At 44.2% G+C, this 18,009-nt stretch overlaps 1 protein-coding gene across 1 annotated transcript in view; it reads left to right on the top strand.

Moving 5' to 3' along the window:
* Positions 1-5,401: 5,401 nt before the first annotated feature.
* Positions 5,402-18,009, top strand: part of LOC142889835 (uncharacterized) — an 89,316-nt gene continuing 76,708 nt past the window's right edge. The window contains exons 1-2 of the mRNA XM_076028491.1: positions 5,402-5,434; positions 5,972-6,030. Of these exons, the coding sequence (XP_075884606.1) occupies positions 5,402-5,434; positions 5,972-6,030 (92 nt within the window). The remainder of the gene's footprint in view (positions 5,435-5,971; positions 6,031-18,009) is intronic.

Genomic DNA, 18,009 nt, shown 5'->3' with positions numbered 1-18,009 from the left:
TTATAAAAACAAACTAAAACAAACTTAAATTGAAGTCATATTTCACTTCGTTTACGTCTGTCAAATGAATATTTGCCCAGGAAAATCTTTTAGTTTTACGCAGCAGCACCTAAATGCACCTCGCGTTCTGTGTCACCCCTCTTTCACAGCAGTATGTTGACGAGCGACTCGTGGCGGAAAAGTCTGATATGCCACTTTTTCCCAATACGACGAAGAGAGTGACAAAAGCCAATGTCTTGTGGTGGAAAGACACAAAATATGTGGCTTGCTTCTAAAAAGGGAAAACCCCCGACAAACCTCCATTTAAGAAGCTCGCACAAAGCAGTAGTGAACATGTTTATTGAGACTGGGAAGTAGACACGACAGTTTGACTCAGTTGACTCAAATATCCTGTGGCGATGAGAGTGGTTATGGCTACCTGATAAAGCAAGATTTAATATTGGGAATTTAACAAAATTAAAAGGAACCGACAACGCCACCCTGGGAATTTCACCCAGAGAGTTCTACTAAACACAAAAGTAATAATTAGGCACACAGGTAAGTTCTACGAGGAAGGAGTAGGAGACGTGGTTCAGAATGTTTAAAATATCAAACCAACTTTTATTCAACATTTAAAAATAAAAGGAACAAACAGACCAACACTTAAAACGGAGCTACTGAGCTCCTTATTCTTGGTGTAGAAACTGAGGCTTACCGATGAGGGGGCCAAACGGGGGAGGAACCAAAGAAAACAAGGAACACCCCACTCACACGTGACACACCTGCAAAGAAAGTGAAGTGCAAAAAAAAGAAGAAAACAACCACAATCCCGGGTCACAGCACTCAAAGGGGCCCACCACCCGGGACACCGCCACAACCAGCAGCTCTCAGCGACTACAAAAGAAAAGATAAACAGTTGGTTACTAAAAGTTCCCTAAAATCTGTCACATGTACTGAAATAGCAAGAAAAACAAACAATGCAATCACACACACACACACACACTCTGGATAAGAAAATCGAACTCACCCTATGGATCTGCAGTCGTCTGTGTCCGCAAGAAGTGTGGTGGCTTGCGGTTGTGCATAGACTACCGTGAGCTTAACAAAAAGACAATCCCTGACCGCCAGCCAATTCCAAGAGTGCAAGACATCATGGATGGCCTGGGAGGCCACTCTTGGTTCTCCTTGTTAGATCAAGGTAAAGCATACCATCAGGGCTTTATGGCTGAAAAGAGTAGACCTTTAACTGCTTAATGCTGACACAATAAAATAAAAATGAAAAATAAAGACAATGTCTCTTTTTTGGCACGACTGATTGTAGTAGACTATAGCTCTTATACTTAGCCTGACAGTTTGTGCAATGAATTATATTATATCCTAAAACAAGACATCCATGATGTCACACACACACTTCGACGGAAGCAACATGCACCGTCGACCGTCTGTACAGGGCGGCTAGCGCAATCAAGTGCGGGCGAGGCAGCAGTGTTCCTGCACTTATCTTATAGGACCGAGTTTTGGGCCACAGGTCTTGATCACCAAGCGTCCTCCAGGTGAGGAGAACAACGAGGAGGCTCTGCGCAGCTTTGTGCTAGCAGGCGGCTGTAGTGTGCCGGTGAGGTGTTCAGGAAGCACTGTGCTGAACAGACGAACGGAGGTGTAAGATGCCTGTGTGACCAGCAGGGGGCAGCAGAGGACCGACAGCCGCAAGTTCCTCCTCAGAGAGGCCTGAGAAGGTTCTGTACCTTCAGCTCCTCCAGGAGGTCCTCAGCAAAGTGTCAGAGTTTGTTGGTTTTTTACCTCGGTCGGCAGAGTCACAGTATGAAACTTGTAGCCAGGGGCGCTGCAGCTCACTCAACACCTACAAGGTTTGAAAAGGAAATGGAGTGGAATTCATCTGGAATGAAAAGAAAAGCACAACTACAGCAGAAAAACTGAACACAAAGACGCACAAAGTTTGAACTACACACTGATTTTCTTCTTCTGTTGATTCAAATGAATTTGACAGAAATAATATCTGAAAAAATAGTAACCAAATGTTAAATTTCGACATTTAAAAAATGGACAGATTCATTTACACCCAGAAAGATAAGAAGATATTTAGCTCTCAGCCAATTAGAGCTGCTGTGTGTGTGTGTGTGTGTGTGTGTGTGTGTGTGTGTGTGTGTGTGTAGCTGCTCTCAGGGGTAGATCCTCAAAAAATGGCGCGCAGCGCTAAAATGCGGCGCATTTTGCGGCGGGATTGTGGCGGCAATTTGCGCAACAGTTGCGGGTATCCACAAAGGTTTTTGCGCTAATGACATGCAGGCGCAAACACGCCCACGAATGCGGCACCTGAAACAGGTGCGAATGTTGCGGTCTGGCAACCTGAGAGCAGTTTGCGCCAAAGGTTGTTGGTGAGTGCATGTGTTTGACAGTGAAACTCTGCTAGGATAAAAGCGCTCCTGGCATTACGATGCAAGACGCGTTTGTCACCAACACCTGAGTACCATTTGTATTTTTCATAGCCGATCTAAAATATTGGCATATATACTGTAGTCTATGCTGATCTATATGTAAGATTTGGGGACCTACATATGTAACCGTGTTATTAAATTGTGTTCAATCATTTTTAAACTTGGTTGGGGCACAGCCATGGCACTTTATATTTTATTTTTATTTTATTTTGTATTTTATTTTGAAGTTAGCGCTTTGCATTCTGGGCGATCCTCAGTACAGAGGAAGCCCATGAAGCAGGTGAGACGGTCTCCTCCCTGCTGAGACAGAAATTAATGCAATAAGTTGAGCTATGCTTCATGTAACTGTGTTTGAGTGTTTAAATGTGTGCTGGTGTCTTTCATTTAATTTTTTTTTTAAAGCAAAGTTCGTTTTTATTTTTATTGCTATTAAAAACGATTAGCATGCTAGCATGTCCATTAGCAGCACACAGCTCTCATACGGAGCACGTTGTCTCTGCAGGAGGTGACCAAGTTTCACGGAGCAAGTTATGGTTGTGTCCCATTCTGTTTCAGGTATGTGTGTGTAACTGGAAGAATGTTACAGTGTATAAAAATGGAGCTTTAGGGAGTGAATTATTTAAATTGCGAATGTCATTTTTTTGTATTTTGTAGAAAAATTTATTTTTATTTTTTATTTTATTTTATTATTTTTAATATTATTTGTATTGTAAAAACAACTATATGATCACTACTTCAGTACAGAGGAAGCCCATGAAGCAGGAGGTGACCAAGTTTCACGGAGCAAGTTATGGTTGTGTCCCATTCTGTTTCAGAGAATAAACTGCTGCTCCACACCTGACTTCTGCAAGTCTTCATTATACAGCAAGCAGGACAGTAGGAGAGGTCACACACATATATATATATATATATATATATATATATATATATATATATATATATATATATATATATATATATATATATATACATATATATATACATATATATATATATATATACATATATATATACATATATATATATATATATACATATATACATATATATATATATATATATATATATATATATACATATATACATATATATGTATATATATATATATATATATATATATATTGCCGGCTTTTCAGAGAGGAAAGTTACACTCAGAAGCCAGAAACACTTTGACAGACAGAAGCTACGCCTGGTTTTGGCCGGCGGTGTTTGCGTCTGTCAAACTGCGCGCAGACACGAGCGCAAACTCTTTCTGGATCTGCCACGGTTTGAATTAGGCATATTCGCATAGAGGGGGGGTGTCATTTTGCGCGTAATGACTCATTTAAATACATTCAAATGAGTCTGGCGCAACCCTGCCGCTACTTTTGCGCCGATTTTCACGTTTGCGTCCTCTCTGTGGATCGGAATCACCGTTTTTGGCGCTATTTACACGGATTTTCAGGCGCAAAAGCCGCGCAATCGCTTTGTGGATCTGGCCCACAGTCTTTTAAACTGGGACAGTCTTCACACATTTGCAGATTTAATTTTGATTTCTAAAGTACTGCATAGTTTGGCTCCAGATCCTCTGGCAGAGTTCACCAGCCAAAGAAACAGGTGTGTGTGTGTGTGTGTGTGTGTGTGTGTGTGTGTGTGTGTGTGTGTGTGTGTGTGTGTGTGTGTGTGTGTGTGTGTGGGGTGTGGGGGGGTTAGAGAGCGAGTCTGGACACAATTTGAACAGCTTGAAGATCTCGATTGAAGCAGCACAAGTCCTCCATGCAGACATCAGGTTGCACAGCAGTGGGTTGAGGACCACTCAGCTGCCCGCTGAGCTGCCCACTCAGCTGCCCGATGACAAAAGAACACAGAAAAAACAGTTCCTGAAAGCTCAACCCTCGGGGATTTGAAACAACTGATGAATGTGATATTTATGTCCCAAGTTTAGTTGTGTCTGTTTGAAACAGGGAGCTCACTCACTCACTCACTCACTCACTCACTCAATCATTCACAGTGCTCTGGGATTTCAGGTAACGGGGAGCAGCTCAAAGCCCAAGTGGTTCTCCGTCAGGCTCCATGTTGAGTGGAGGCAGCAGCAGCAGCAGGGTGAGTCCTCACTGACTCATGGATCCACATGAAATGTGATACCAGTCAACAGGGTCAGTGAGAGGTGGACCAGTGTCTGTTTCACTCCACTGGAGACTCAGTGACATTGTTTGAAGCAAGTGTGATCGTCCTCCTGTAGGTGGCTCTGCTCTGCTGTGATGTGGAACTGGCCAATCCTTGATCCACAGTCTCTATTGCAGTGGGTGCATGTGTGAATGCTTGTCGTGGTGGTGGTGGTGGAGGTGTCAGGACGCGTCTTGGTGGTTGCTCTCTCCTTTCTCAGTGGCCTCTTTTTCCCTGCGGCACTGTGGACGTCCCTCTCTATTTGTACTGAGCCTTCATGGACCATCCTGCTCCACATGCCTCTCTGGAGGGCAGCCTCCTCCCAGGTGTTGAGCTTCAAGTGGCACTTTCTCTAAAGTGTGGTCTTCTAGTTAATGTTTATCACTCTCTTGAAGGTTTATCGTTCATGTTTTCTGGAATTTCTGGTGAAAAACAGATTGCAGATGTTATTTTTCTTGGGGATGAAAAGTGGATGAAAACTGTTTTTATCTTCATCATATGTTGAAAAAAGTCAAATTCAGTTCATTTGATTAATTTACTGGAAATGTCATATTTTAGCATATACAGACTATTGACGTTCCATGATTACTGACTTTTTTTTAAACCTTTTTCCAGAGTGTGCTGTCATTTCAGGCAACACTTCCTGTATCAGAAAGACTAGAACCAGGAATCCTGAAACACTAAAGCAGCAGCTCAAAGTCCAACACGGTCGTGTTCACCTCCCGCCCCTTACTTTAGTCGCAGATCAGAGGCGAGGAGTGTTGGTAGATCACAGCCAACGATCTATACACTGGAAGAACCCAAAACGCTGGAAATTGGACATGAGATGTGCTGCAGAGACCAGGACCAAGCAGGTACGGATGATGAATGAATGATAAGATATGATACGTTGTTTCATCAGGAAGTTGTTTCACCTGGGACGGTCGGCACGTAAGCCCGGGAAAGAGATGTGTACCTGCAAAAGACTTTGTTCAGTGTGAAATGAGTGAGTGAGTGAATTGGTGAGTGAATGAGTTGGGGTGGTGTGTATGGGTCTGGATACCCATTCATTTCCTATGGCGGTCACTTTTGACCGGGAACACCACAGGTGTTGATTAAAACACTCAAAATTCAATGAAAGAGCTCAAAATTAATTTTATATGTTCAAGTGCGTAGAGTGTAAGGCCTTGAGGCAATCAGATGTAAAACACAATATTTATGAGTGTTTTAACTTGTACATCAATCAGATTTGACCCAAACACGACAGGAAGGTGAAGAGGAGGTGAAAGTGAAAGTACAGCCACCACCAGTGGACACACAGACCTGGAGAGAATTCTTGGTCAACTCCACAGTGTTGTTCCTCCAACAATGATTCTCACCTGCTTTGTGGTGCTTCTTCCCTGGTTGTGCAGCTCAGCGCCAAGGAAGTTTCTAATGGCTTCACAATGCTGTCCAATATTTCTGCCGTTTGGTACAATCTGCCACTTATCAGATTCACCCACTAATTATGTTTGAAGGCTCTTCTATGACAATAAACAACCTACTGCTGTGTAGAACCAATATATGAACGCAAGAAGGTGAAAATGAGGAGATGATGAGTGTGTGTGTGCGCGTGCGCTCTTGGTGTTAGCCACTCTGCTATATCAGCAGCTCCTCCAGTCACAGGGTGGATCAACATCAGCAGATCCACTTGTGGCTGCAGGTCTCCAAGAAAACAATGAGGGAAACACTGAGTGGTGACTTATAGCAGCAGGCTGTCAACACAGGGTTAACTCAGCTGCTTTGTGTTGGATGGTGAGTGCAGTGAAGCTGCTCCACTGGAGTCTAGGATGGAGATGAAGATGTGACGGTGGCAGAATGAGGAGCTTTGTTCAGTGTGAAGGATTCATGCAGACAGTCAATCAACACATTGAACAAACAAACACATCACATCCTTCCTTCATTTGGCAGCAGACAATAAAACAGCAGTTGGATCAAAGATGCACTGGAGTCCGAAGAGACGCCAGTGAAGGATCTCTGATCCAGTGGAGCTCCAAGCTGCAGTGACTTTACACACAACTGAGCATCATGTTGAGTTGAAGCAGCAGATCAGAGCAACACTGTCAGTCACAACAGGACGTGTTGACACTCAGTGGCTGGAACACACTGGAGTGTGAAGCTACACTGAGGACACTGTAGTGGAGACACTGAGGACCTGGGGCTTCATTTACAAAAACGTACATGGATTTCATCCTGAAACAAAAAAATCTGGATGTTCAAAATGTTGCGAATGCACAAACGCACACCCATTTCCTTTGAGCGTCCCAATCCTCGTGGAATTGATCGCACATGAGCACGAGCCCTGCTCCTCCCTCGGAACATCTCCACATACAAAGCGTTGTCCCCCCTTGTTGGAAATCCAACATGCTGGTGGACTTTTGGAAGGACAGTCTTGAGGTCAGCATGACTAAAATCTCCAGTGAGGATGGTAAAGCTTTTGGGTTTGCTGTCTGTTGATCACTGATGGCCTGGTACAGTTCATTGAGTGCAGCGTTCCTCTCACTGCTGTTGTTGGTGGGAGGGATGTAAACTGCAACTAGCAAAATGGCAGTAAACTGCCAGGGCAGATAGAATGGACGGCACTTTATGATCATCAACTGTGCCAGTGGTGAACAGTGTTTGCATACCACTGCAGTGTCCCGGCACCACGCACCACAGATGTAAACACATGCTGCACCACCGCGGGACTTCCCTCCATTTACATGATGATGGTGATGATGATGATGATGATGATGATGATGATGATCAGACATTAATGAGTCTTGATTCACTTTCACTGTCTTTAGAATCTCACATGTCGACCACAACTTCTCTCTCTGCTCTCCTTCATCCAGTGAACTCTCAGAGCTTCAGTGTGCAGTGGTGTCTTCAGCTCTGCAGTCCAGCCCCTCCCACCTCACACTGCTGGACCTGAGTGAGAACTTCCTGAGGGATCCTGGAGTGAAGCTGCTCTGTGCTGGACTGCAGAGTCCAAACTGCAGACTGGAAGTTCTCAGGTCAGTTCCTGCTTTCTACTGGTGGACAGTGTGTGTCAGCAGATGACAACTGGTGTGTAACGCTGCTCAGTGTGAAGACTTTGAAGCAGATATTCAAGACTCATCTAGACAAAGTGGATGTTGTTGATATTTTCATGTCAACAATCTGCAGCCAGAAAAGACTTTGGATGGTGGAAGAAAGTGTGGAAAATGTCTCCAGTCACTTTGGAGCTCAATGGAAGTTGTTGATTGGTGATGAAGGTCACATGACTGAGCAGAAGATCCTGTGAAGAAACATTAGAGGCAGATTAATAGTGCAGCAGTATTTCTTCATCTTGTCCTTTGAATGTGTTTGACTTGTAACGAGACTCTGATGACTGAAAACAGCCACAAGCACACAAAGGACTCACTGATTATTTTCCATCTTCACTGCTGATTGGCTGCACACTGACTGACACACTGCTGTTGTTATTGTGTTGACAACCCACTGGCACAATGAGTCGTTTGAGGGAATGACTCAGTGATCCCAACAGCTGCACATCTGGATCATCAACAGGGAGAAATGACTCTGAATATGACATTTACACCATGGAAGAAATCAAATATTGATTCTTTATTCAGGCTGGAGAACTGCTGGTTGACAAAGCTCAGCTGTGATTGGCTGCTCTCAGCTCTGAAGTCCAACCCCTCCCACCTCAGAGAGCTGAACCTGAGTTGGAACCACCTTAAGGATTCATCAGTGAAGGAGCTGAGTGGTTTTCTGCAGAGTCCAGACTGTAAACTGGAGACTCTGAGGTCAGTTCACCCTCTTCACTCTACAACTTCTATCACTCTTGTTGTTGTCATGATTTTCACTTCACTGCTGTTGGAAATTCAATTTGCAGTCACATTTGTTTGATAATGAATGAAAGGGCGTGTTTTCATTGCCTCACCTCGCCTCGCCATGGTATGGTGTTAGGGTGTTTGCACTGGCTACTACACAGTTGTAGGGGGCGCTGTTTTGGTACCTCAATCCCCCAGGGTCCGAGCAAGACGAAGCGAGTTTAGTGGTGACGTAGCGACGAGCAGGGCACTGGATTGGCTCCGTGTCCGCGTCGATGTTCCCGGTCAGAGCGGACATCCACGCCAACTCCTTTGACACAGAACTTCCGTGTCAGGTACATTTTACCGTGAATACAAGTAGCTACTATTGGTGTTGTACAAATACATTTATGTGTATACAGTTTTTGAAAACAGCTTTTTCAATACATGTTTACTTTCGTCTTTTGGGGAGAGGCAGGCGAACCGGGAATGCCCTCGACGTCGCGAGTGTGTTCAACCATATTCGCGAAAACGACAAACGGCAAATGGCGAAGCGCTTGGTAAAGAAAACAAATCGAGTTGCTCTTGCATTTCTTCTCTATTCAGGTTGGAGTACTGCTGGTTGTCAAAGCTCAGCTGTGATTGGCTGCTCTCAGCTCTGAAATCCAACCCCTCCCACCTCAGACACCTGGACCTGAGTCAGAACCAGCTGCAGGATTCATGAGTGAAGGTTCTGAGTGGTTTTCTGCAGAGTCCAGATTGTAAACTGGAGACTCTGAGGTCAGTTCACCCTCTTCACTCTACAACTTCTATCAGTCTTGTTGTTGTCGTCATGATTTTCACTTCACTGCTGTTGGAAATTCAATTTGCAGACACTGGTTTGTGTTTGAAATGAGTGGAACTGGGTTTGAAGCAGGGGTGTCCATTAGGTCAATCATGTGGAGTCCTCGTCACTTCCAGCAGGTAGAATGGTTCAGGCAGGAACTCAGTGATCTTGGTCATAATGTACGATGTGCTGGATTTTGTTTTTATATGTGCTGTATTTTACAGTCAAAGGTAAATGAGACGAATCGGCTTCTGCACCGCTCAGATCAAATAAAGGAGACATAAAGCAGATTTCATTTTAAATCTGAAACTGTAATAATTGTTAAAATCAATGTATACTTCAGATACCTGCATTCTGTATGAGAGCAGACAGGGACAGCAAAAAGAGTTTGGCTGTTGTTTTCTTTAAATACACGCCAAACTACCGTGCTTGTCGCGTGAGCCTGCAATCCTGGCGTAAACTGACGGAGACGCCTCACTCACAAAATACGCTTCAAAGTCACGCACAGCAGAAGCACCGGAGATCCTGGGAGATGCTGCTAGCAAAACATCTGCGTTCCACACACACACACACACACACACACACACACACACCGATTGTATAGTAGGTAGATCTTTTTGACTTGGTCATTTTAAAAGTAGCTCGCATGTTGAAAAAGTGTGAGCACCCCTGGTTTAAAGGTGCAGTGTGTAAAATCCTGCCATCTGGTGGTCAGATTTCAGATTGCAGCGCTCATTCACTCACCCTCTCTCCTTTGATGAGTGTCAGATTCTAAAGTCGACATTTGACTTTGATTCTCAGAGTGAAGACACCCTGGAAAAACTCTCCATCATTTCTTCTCTATTCAGGTTGTGGAGGTGCAGGTTGTCAAAGCTCAGCTGTGAATGGCTGCTCTCAGCTCTGAAGTCCAACCCCTCCCAACTCAGACACCTGGAGCTGAGTTGGAACTGCCTTCTGGATTCAACAGTGAAGGTGCTGAGTGGTTTTCTGCAGAGTCCAGACTGTAAACTGGAGACTCTGAGGTCAGTTCACCCTCTTCACTCTACAACTTCTATCACTCTTGTTATTGTTGTCATGATTTTCACTTGACTGCTGTTGGAAATTCAATTTGCAGTCACTGGTTTGTGTTTGAAATGAATGAAACTGGGTTTAAAGGTACAGTGTGTAAAATCCTCCCATCTAGTGGTCAGCTTGCAGATTGCAGATTCTGAAGTGGACATTTCACTTTGATTTTCAGAGTGATGACACCCTGGAAAAACTCCATCATTATAAACTCTCCATCATTTATTCTGTATTCAGGTTGTGGTGCTGCAGTTTGTCAGAGCTCAGCTGTGATTGGCTGCTCTCAGCTCTGAAGTCCAACCCCTCCCACCTCAGACACCTGGACCTGGATGGGAACCAGCTGCAGGATTCAGGAGTGAAGCCACTAATGGATCTTGTCTACAGCAGTGACCATCAACTGGAGAGTGTGAGGTCAGTACTGGTTTAGAACCATTGGATGATGGTTCCAGCACCAAAGCCAGTTGATCCCACAGCAGAGGTCCAGTGTTCCCAGTCACAGTGTGAGAGGAGGACGGTGACGTCCAGCTGCTCCTCATTCATCCAACATCTGCTGCCAAACTGCTTCTTCTCTCAGTTCACCACCCAATTATTGATCAGTTCATCTTCATCAGGCCTCAGTATCAGTCCAACACTCCATGGTCACATGACCCTCACATGTTCCACACTAGACATGTGACTGAGAGTCTGCTTCTTCTCACCAGTCACTCCACCATCTCCATCAACAGTCAGCGTCTCTGTGATGATGCGTTCAAGGACCCTGAGTCCTGACTCCTGCTGTCTCTTCTTCTCTCTACAGGTGGAGGTGAGGGAGGATGAGGAGGAGACTGAAGAGGAGCGCTCCATCTAGTGGTGGCTGACAGAACTACAACAAGTGGAGCCAAACAGCAAGCTGTGTGTCATGACTAGTGATGGTGAGGTGAAGCCTCATGAGGCATTGAACCACTTGAGCCAACTGGTTCGAGAAACGGTTCATTTCTCGAAGCTTCATGTGCACACGAAACCACCTACTGGCCAAATGTACAATCACAGGCAAGCTGTGTCTGAACCATGTGTGATGCATTGAATTTTTGTGTCTGTTATGTCTGTTGGGAATGACTATGAATTGCAAAAAATGAATGACCAAATAATTTCTGTACATAAATTATATATATATTTTTGTTTTTTTTTCTCACTTATTTATGATTATTTTTATGGGTACTGATGCCAGTGGTTATGGGGATGCTCCAAACAAATGTTGTTGTTAACTTTGTTCAACAATGACAATAAATAAATAACTTGACTTGATAACTATGTGTATGATACATTTTTTGAATGTATTCTGTTTGTGCAATTTTTTTCTGAAAATGGCATGGGTGTAATCAGGCAGATGACAGTGAAAGTGATTGTGGGACTTGGAAAAGGGCATAGATCAGGGGTGCTCACACTTTTTCAACATGCAAGCTACTTTTAAAATGAGCAAGTCAAAAAGATCCACCTCCTATAAAACAGGAAAAGTCATTCAGCAATATATTTGTAGTCCAATGATAAAGAAAGAAAGAGGATTAAATGGGTCAACATGTTCCCATGTGCATTTATGCTCATCATTGCACAGAAAACTCATGGTTTAAAATTGTTTAGGTTATATCTGCTTATGTTTGATTTTATCAATTAAAGTGTGTTTACGTTAAGATGTTTTGCTGTATAGTTTTCTGTTTTCCAGCGCATAGGTTAGGGATAATTGGTGTGTGTGTGTGTGTGTGTGTGTGTGTGTGTGTGTGTGTGTGTGTGTGTGTGTGTGTGTGTGTGTGACGCAGACGTTTTGCCAGCAGCATCTCCCAGGATCTCCGGCGCGTCTGCAGTGCGTGCGCACTTTGAAGCGCATTTTCCGAGCGAGGTGTCTCCATCAGTTTATGCCAGGATTGCAAGCTCACGCGACAACCCCGGTAGTTTTGCGTGTAAAACAACAGCGAAACTCTTTTTCCTGTCCCTGTCTGGTCTTTATTTGATCTGAATAGTGCCGAAGCCGATAGTCACATTTACGTTTCACTGTAAAGCACAGCACATTTAAGAACAAAATCCAGCACATCGTACATTATGACCAAAATCAACCAGATCCACCGTGTTTTCTAATCCTGCCTGAACGATTCTACCTGCTGTAATTGACGCGGATCTCTCTCTCTCTCTCTCTCTCTCTCTCTCTCTCTCTCTCTCTCTCTCTCCCTCTCTCTCTCCATGCGATCACCCAAACTCCCTTCGCAATTGACCAGTAGATCGCGATGGACGTAATGGGCACCCCTGGCATAGATGCTTGTGTAACATGGACATTGATGTACAGGACAGGGGGCTCCATCCTATCACCTCTCCTCTCCTCACTCTCTCCCTAAGCTCTCAAAACTATCTCCAAACTAAACGCTATCTAGTCTCAAACACTCCAAACTATAAACACTATCCAAAATCTAGTCATCCAAACTCTCTCCAAATCTCAGTTGACTGCAACTCTCCTACAATAACCCCCATTTTGAATGGAGCCTCAGGGGTCTATATAAACCGTTAAAATATGAATTGCAGATATATATATATGGGTCCACTTTTCTGCTGCAGCTGGCCATTTTCATTTTACACCGTCCAAATTTACAGCTCAGGGCGCTGGGACGAATTTCAAATTGTGTGCAGATACAGGCCTACACTTCAAATAATTATGAGAAAAATCCAACGTCAAGAGAGCACTTCCATTAGGAAATAGTCAACATGAAATTTCGTCTTCTACTGACACCTGCTGGTCAAATTGAATAGTTGCAAATATTGTGAAGAAGTTGTCATCTAATTCTAATCCTAAACAATATGGCCATTCCAAGTGAAGTATTAAGACAATTAATCAGGTTTGTACTGCTTGATTAAACACATTCATCCCGTTCCAGTGCACTAAAACCCACTTCCCTTCAGGACCGTGTCAGCGAAGCCAAAACTTCCTTGAGTGACGCTGTTTCCCAGCATGCAATGCGAGCTAGCGATTCACAATACAATTTCATCACAAACATGGATGTAAAAAATAAAAAGGGATGAAAAATGAAACTTCAGGAACACCAACCAATACAATGCAATACAAGCAGAACTGGGCCGAAGTTTTATATTATGTACACCATAATACAGCCTTCTGGTGGACAAGCCATACTATTTAATCCGTGTCCTCCTATGGTACTTCCGTGGGTGGAAGCTCATTTTAGAGGTCACATGCTGGTTGCACGTCACTCCACGGATCACCTCGGGGAAGGTCGTTGCCCTTGCAGGGTACCTGATTCAGGTGAGTATATGGAAAATATGGGTCAATGTGGTCAGTAGTAACAAGAGAAGCTTGCTGGCAAAAATAATGCACTACAAGTGGATGTGACACTTTTTTCTTGTTTTGTATGAGCATTTAAAAAAAACCACAACATAATAATAATATGGATTTTGACCATGTATGTTTTGGAGTTCATTGAAAGAGATTAATATATATATGTATATATATATATGTGCGTGTGTGTAACTTTAACTAACTTATCTATTTCTATCCATCTATCAAACTTACTATCTAGGGATCTATCTACTACTAACTCTCAAAAAACTAACGGACAACCAAGAGCAACAAAACCAACCTACTGCAATTCGTATATTTTAGTGTGTGTGTGTGTGTGTGTGTGTGTGTGTGTGTGTGTGGGGGGGGGGGTTAAAATGAGCACAGTGATGGTTCCGCAGCATAAAGTGTATCTTCAGTCGTCGATTGTATGTGTGGGAGTCCCTCAGGTTCAGCCCAGCTGATTTAGTGTTCGGTGAGAGGACCCTTGCGTCTGTTAAGGGGTAAGTGGCTTTCCGATGTTAAGCGAGTAGAGAATAATGTGTTAGATTACGTAATTTTTTTTCGTGAACGCTTGCATCGTGCTTGTGAAACTGCTCACCAAACTCTTGTCGCCAGCCAGTCTAAAATGAAGCGGCAGTTTGACAAGAAAGCTGTGGCTCGAGTTTTTGAGACAGGCGTTGTGTGTTGGTATTGTTGCCGTTACCCGGTTCCGGTTTGCAGGCTGGTTTTTCTGGTCCGTATGTCGTGGAGCGCAAACTTTCCGATACAGATTATGTAGTGCACACTCCTGATAGAAAACGATCATCCCGCGTCTGCCACGTCAAAATGTTGAAAAGTTACGCCCGGTTCACACAGGACGCGGAAGTGCCGCGAAGCGCCGCGAAGCGAAGTGAAGCGCTGCAAATCGCCAAGCGCTTCCATTCAGCGCCCATGTTAATCAATCAGTGCGTTTACATGCAGAGCTTAATCGGACTAAGCAATCATTCGGTTTTCTCGTCCAATCGGAGTTCTCACCTTGGTCCCCGTATACATGCAGCTGAGAAATTCAAATTATTGACGGGTCCTCCTCCCAACACTAGGGGGTGGAGTGAGTCTTTTCAGCCGGTCAGCTGCTTTCGGTTGACATATTAAATCTATTATGATATGGAACGATAGTTCATAATGTACGTGTTACTTGCTTTGCAGATAAGGTGTACCCTATGTCTTGTGCTCCTGGTTATTTTAAAAGGCAGACAAGAACGTTGTTTGCTGTTGGAGGGCTACAACAACACTTCGATGCTACGCTTTGTGCCGTCGCTACGGACCCCAAACTCTCGTTCTTGTTGGATTCAGGTTCGGAGCAGACTGGTGGGAGAGTTTGTGTACAGGTTTTGCAAAGGAACGGTGTCTTCAGTTATACACACGCTCATTAAAGTGCCGACCGTGGAGGAAGCTGGTGCCGCTGCACGCCGTTTCCAGCAGAATAACAGCGAAATTACTCAAATAAAAACAAATCAGGAAAACATCTCTTTGCTGTGGTTTTATTTACAAAGTTAAAATTCTTCTAATTTACAAAAAATGTGAACGAAAAGGTAGAAATATAAATTCGAAGGAATACGTATTTGTTCAGGGGTGCGCAAAGCCGGAGCCCTGCATTTGCTGCGCTACCCTTTTTAAAAAGGTCTCCGTTGCGCGTTATTTTAATATGTCCATCTCTTTTAGAAGAGAAAGCATCGCCCCGGTCTCATCCTCTCTCCAAATGTCAACATTCTTATTCGCGTTTGCCAGGTTGTTTCGCGCCGTCTGTTTTGTTAGACGACGTAGTTGTGCGGTCATGAGTCGCGAGAGCGATGCGTGGCGCATGCGCACTCGCATTGTCCAGTTAATAGTCCGATTAAGGCGTATACATGGCAGAGAAATTCGAATTCCAATCGCATTATCTGGGTGTCTCAATCGGAGTTCTCCGATTCCAATCGGAGTTCTCAAACTCCAATCATAATCGGAGTAAGGTGTTTACATGCACGTGAGTTCTCCGATCATAATCGGACTAAGGCAATAATTTGATTTTCTCTAGTGCCATGTAAACGCACTGAATGTAGTGGTTCAGACCAGACGCGAACAGGCGAACGGCTCGTGCCATTCATTTCAATGGAAGCGGAAGCGCCGCGCCAACGAATTTCGCGAGCGAGGCTCCAACTGGTTCACACCAGACGCGAACAGCTCCGCGACAGTCGACAAGCGCTTCTGCTCTCTTTTTTTCACTCCCACTTTTTCACTTCTTTTTTTTTCTTTAAAAAAAATAAAATAAAAAAAATCATTTTCGTCATCGCCCCCCCTCGCCCCGTAGCCAGCCCGCTCCATAGCTCACTTTTGTGCGTGTGTGTGTAAATAAATAGAAACACGCACTCAGGTGTCCATCTCAAGACAAAGACCTCTTTCATAATGATCATTGACCGGCATCTCTAGGATCAAACAGACGTATTTTGATCAAGTCTTTCTCTGTGTGTGTGTGTGTGTGTGTGTGTTTAATCTCTCTCGCACTCTGATACAATGTACTGACAAATATAACATACAAATATGATATATGATCGAATTTGTCATTGGGTTTTTATTTTGAAATTAGTTTATTTTGAAAATTCACCGGATTTTCACGTTTTTATTGAGCGACTTCCTGTACTATTGACGAGGACCGCTCGCGGCTCGCGCACGAAATAGAGCAGACGCCGAAACAACAAATGCATGCCGCGAGCCGCGCAACCACCACATTGATTAACGTCGGCGCCGAATGGAAGAGCTCGGCGCTTCGCGGCGCTTCGTGGCGCTTCCGCGTCCAGTGTGAACCGGGCGTTACGTCGCTTGGAAAAATATGTCGCCTGAGCCTCCGCCCCCTCCATGCCCATTGGCGGAGGGAGGGCTCATTGAAAAAAAGAAATCGGTGTTCCTTCGGCGCGCCTGGGAAACTCTGAAATTATGAATAACTTAAGCTCGTTTTTGTCCCATTTGCCTGCATCAGCCCGTCATGATATTGTTAAATTAATTGAGAGCCACCCACTATTGTTTTCTGACCACCCCCGCCATACGTCAGTTTTGCACCATGACATAGAAGTAGAGGGACATGCCACAAGTAAGCAGCACGCACACAGAGTCCATTCTGGGAAGTTAAGAAAGAAGCTTTGGCTCTCCTTCTGACAATGCCCATCTTGATGTTAATTTGGGGTCAGGTTTTTACAGACTATAATGCCCTCGTGGTCCTGGATAGGATGCGCAATCAAACCAGCCGTACATGCGGTGGTCTCTGCTCCTCCAAGACTTCAATCTCCAGATTTGCCACAGGAAGGGGGGTTGATAATGTGTTGGCAGATGCGTTATCACGTGTACATGTGGACTAGCTGCGGAATTCTTATTTCAGGGGAACTGAGGTTTTTCTTGTTTAGTTTTGTTTGTAGGTATGTTAATAGGGTTTAGTTCTTAAGAGAGGGGGTGTTATGACCCACAGGTGGGTCTCGGTGCCTCTATCTAAATAACTATTACCAATTTTAAACGTTTAGTTTTTTACTACTACACAAATGTAAAGTCAAACAACATACGCTTACAGAAACTCACACAACAAAATATGAATTAAAATGTGTAAAACAAAAAGAAAAAAAAATCAGCATTCAGATAACAGTTTTGTCCTTTAGTGAAGATTGACAATGAGAAAAACCAAGAGCCTCATCTTTGTGCGGCTGATCCTGTTTCTTCTCTCTGTAAATATCTGCCCTGTTTTGGAGAAGATTCTCTCTGAGGGGACTGATGTTGCTACAATGCACAGTCTCCATGCCATCACATGTGTAAGGCGTCGGTAAATTGAAGCCTGCAGTTTGCAGTTGCAGCTGTTGCACGACAAAACGGGTCAACCAACCCGACAAACGACCCGGGTGATAATCGGCTCCGATCGGCTTGCGATGGAATTGGGACACCCGGGACAACACCACCTTTTTTTTTACCTGCCGCACGGAATGACGTTGAGCGTAACGTACGCTAAATCATAATATCGCGCCAGTCAAGGTCATATCGCGGGCCTGTCCCGCTCACCAGATATCCAAGAAGGTTGGTGAGGGCTGAGCGGGCAAAACCTTTGGTGACTAAGTACCGAAGGGGTGAATTTTTTCTCTACCTTTTTGCGCCTGAGTAAAAAAAGGGGGCACAGGGACGCCTGTGCAGCTACAAGTAATAAGTCTAGACAGGGATGGGGAAGAACCAGAGCAAAGTGACTGCTGCAGTTCCCCAGGGGGGACAAATTGTGGACGACATGCGGAAAAAATACGGTCCAGATTGTCTTGATATGTTGGATGTTTGGGTTGAAAAGTATGGTTTCCCAGAGGGGGGATCACTGAGTATGGAGGAATTGAGAAACCTCCGGGATAAACTGAATATAGCCAAGGGAAAGGTTACAAAAAAGAAAAACCCAAA

The sequence above is a fragment of the Nelusetta ayraudi genome, unplaced genomic scaffold (assembly GCF_046127955.1).
Source record: "Nelusetta ayraudi isolate G7.1 ecotype Tasmania unplaced genomic scaffold, CSIRO-AGI_Nayr_v1 ptg000024l, whole genome shotgun sequence".
In the NCBI taxonomy this organism is placed as follows: Eukaryota; Metazoa; Chordata; class Actinopteri; order Tetraodontiformes; family Monacanthidae; genus Nelusetta; species Nelusetta ayraudi.
Note: the sequence above shows the minus strand (reverse complement) of the source record. Positions and strands in the feature narration are given on the sequence as shown.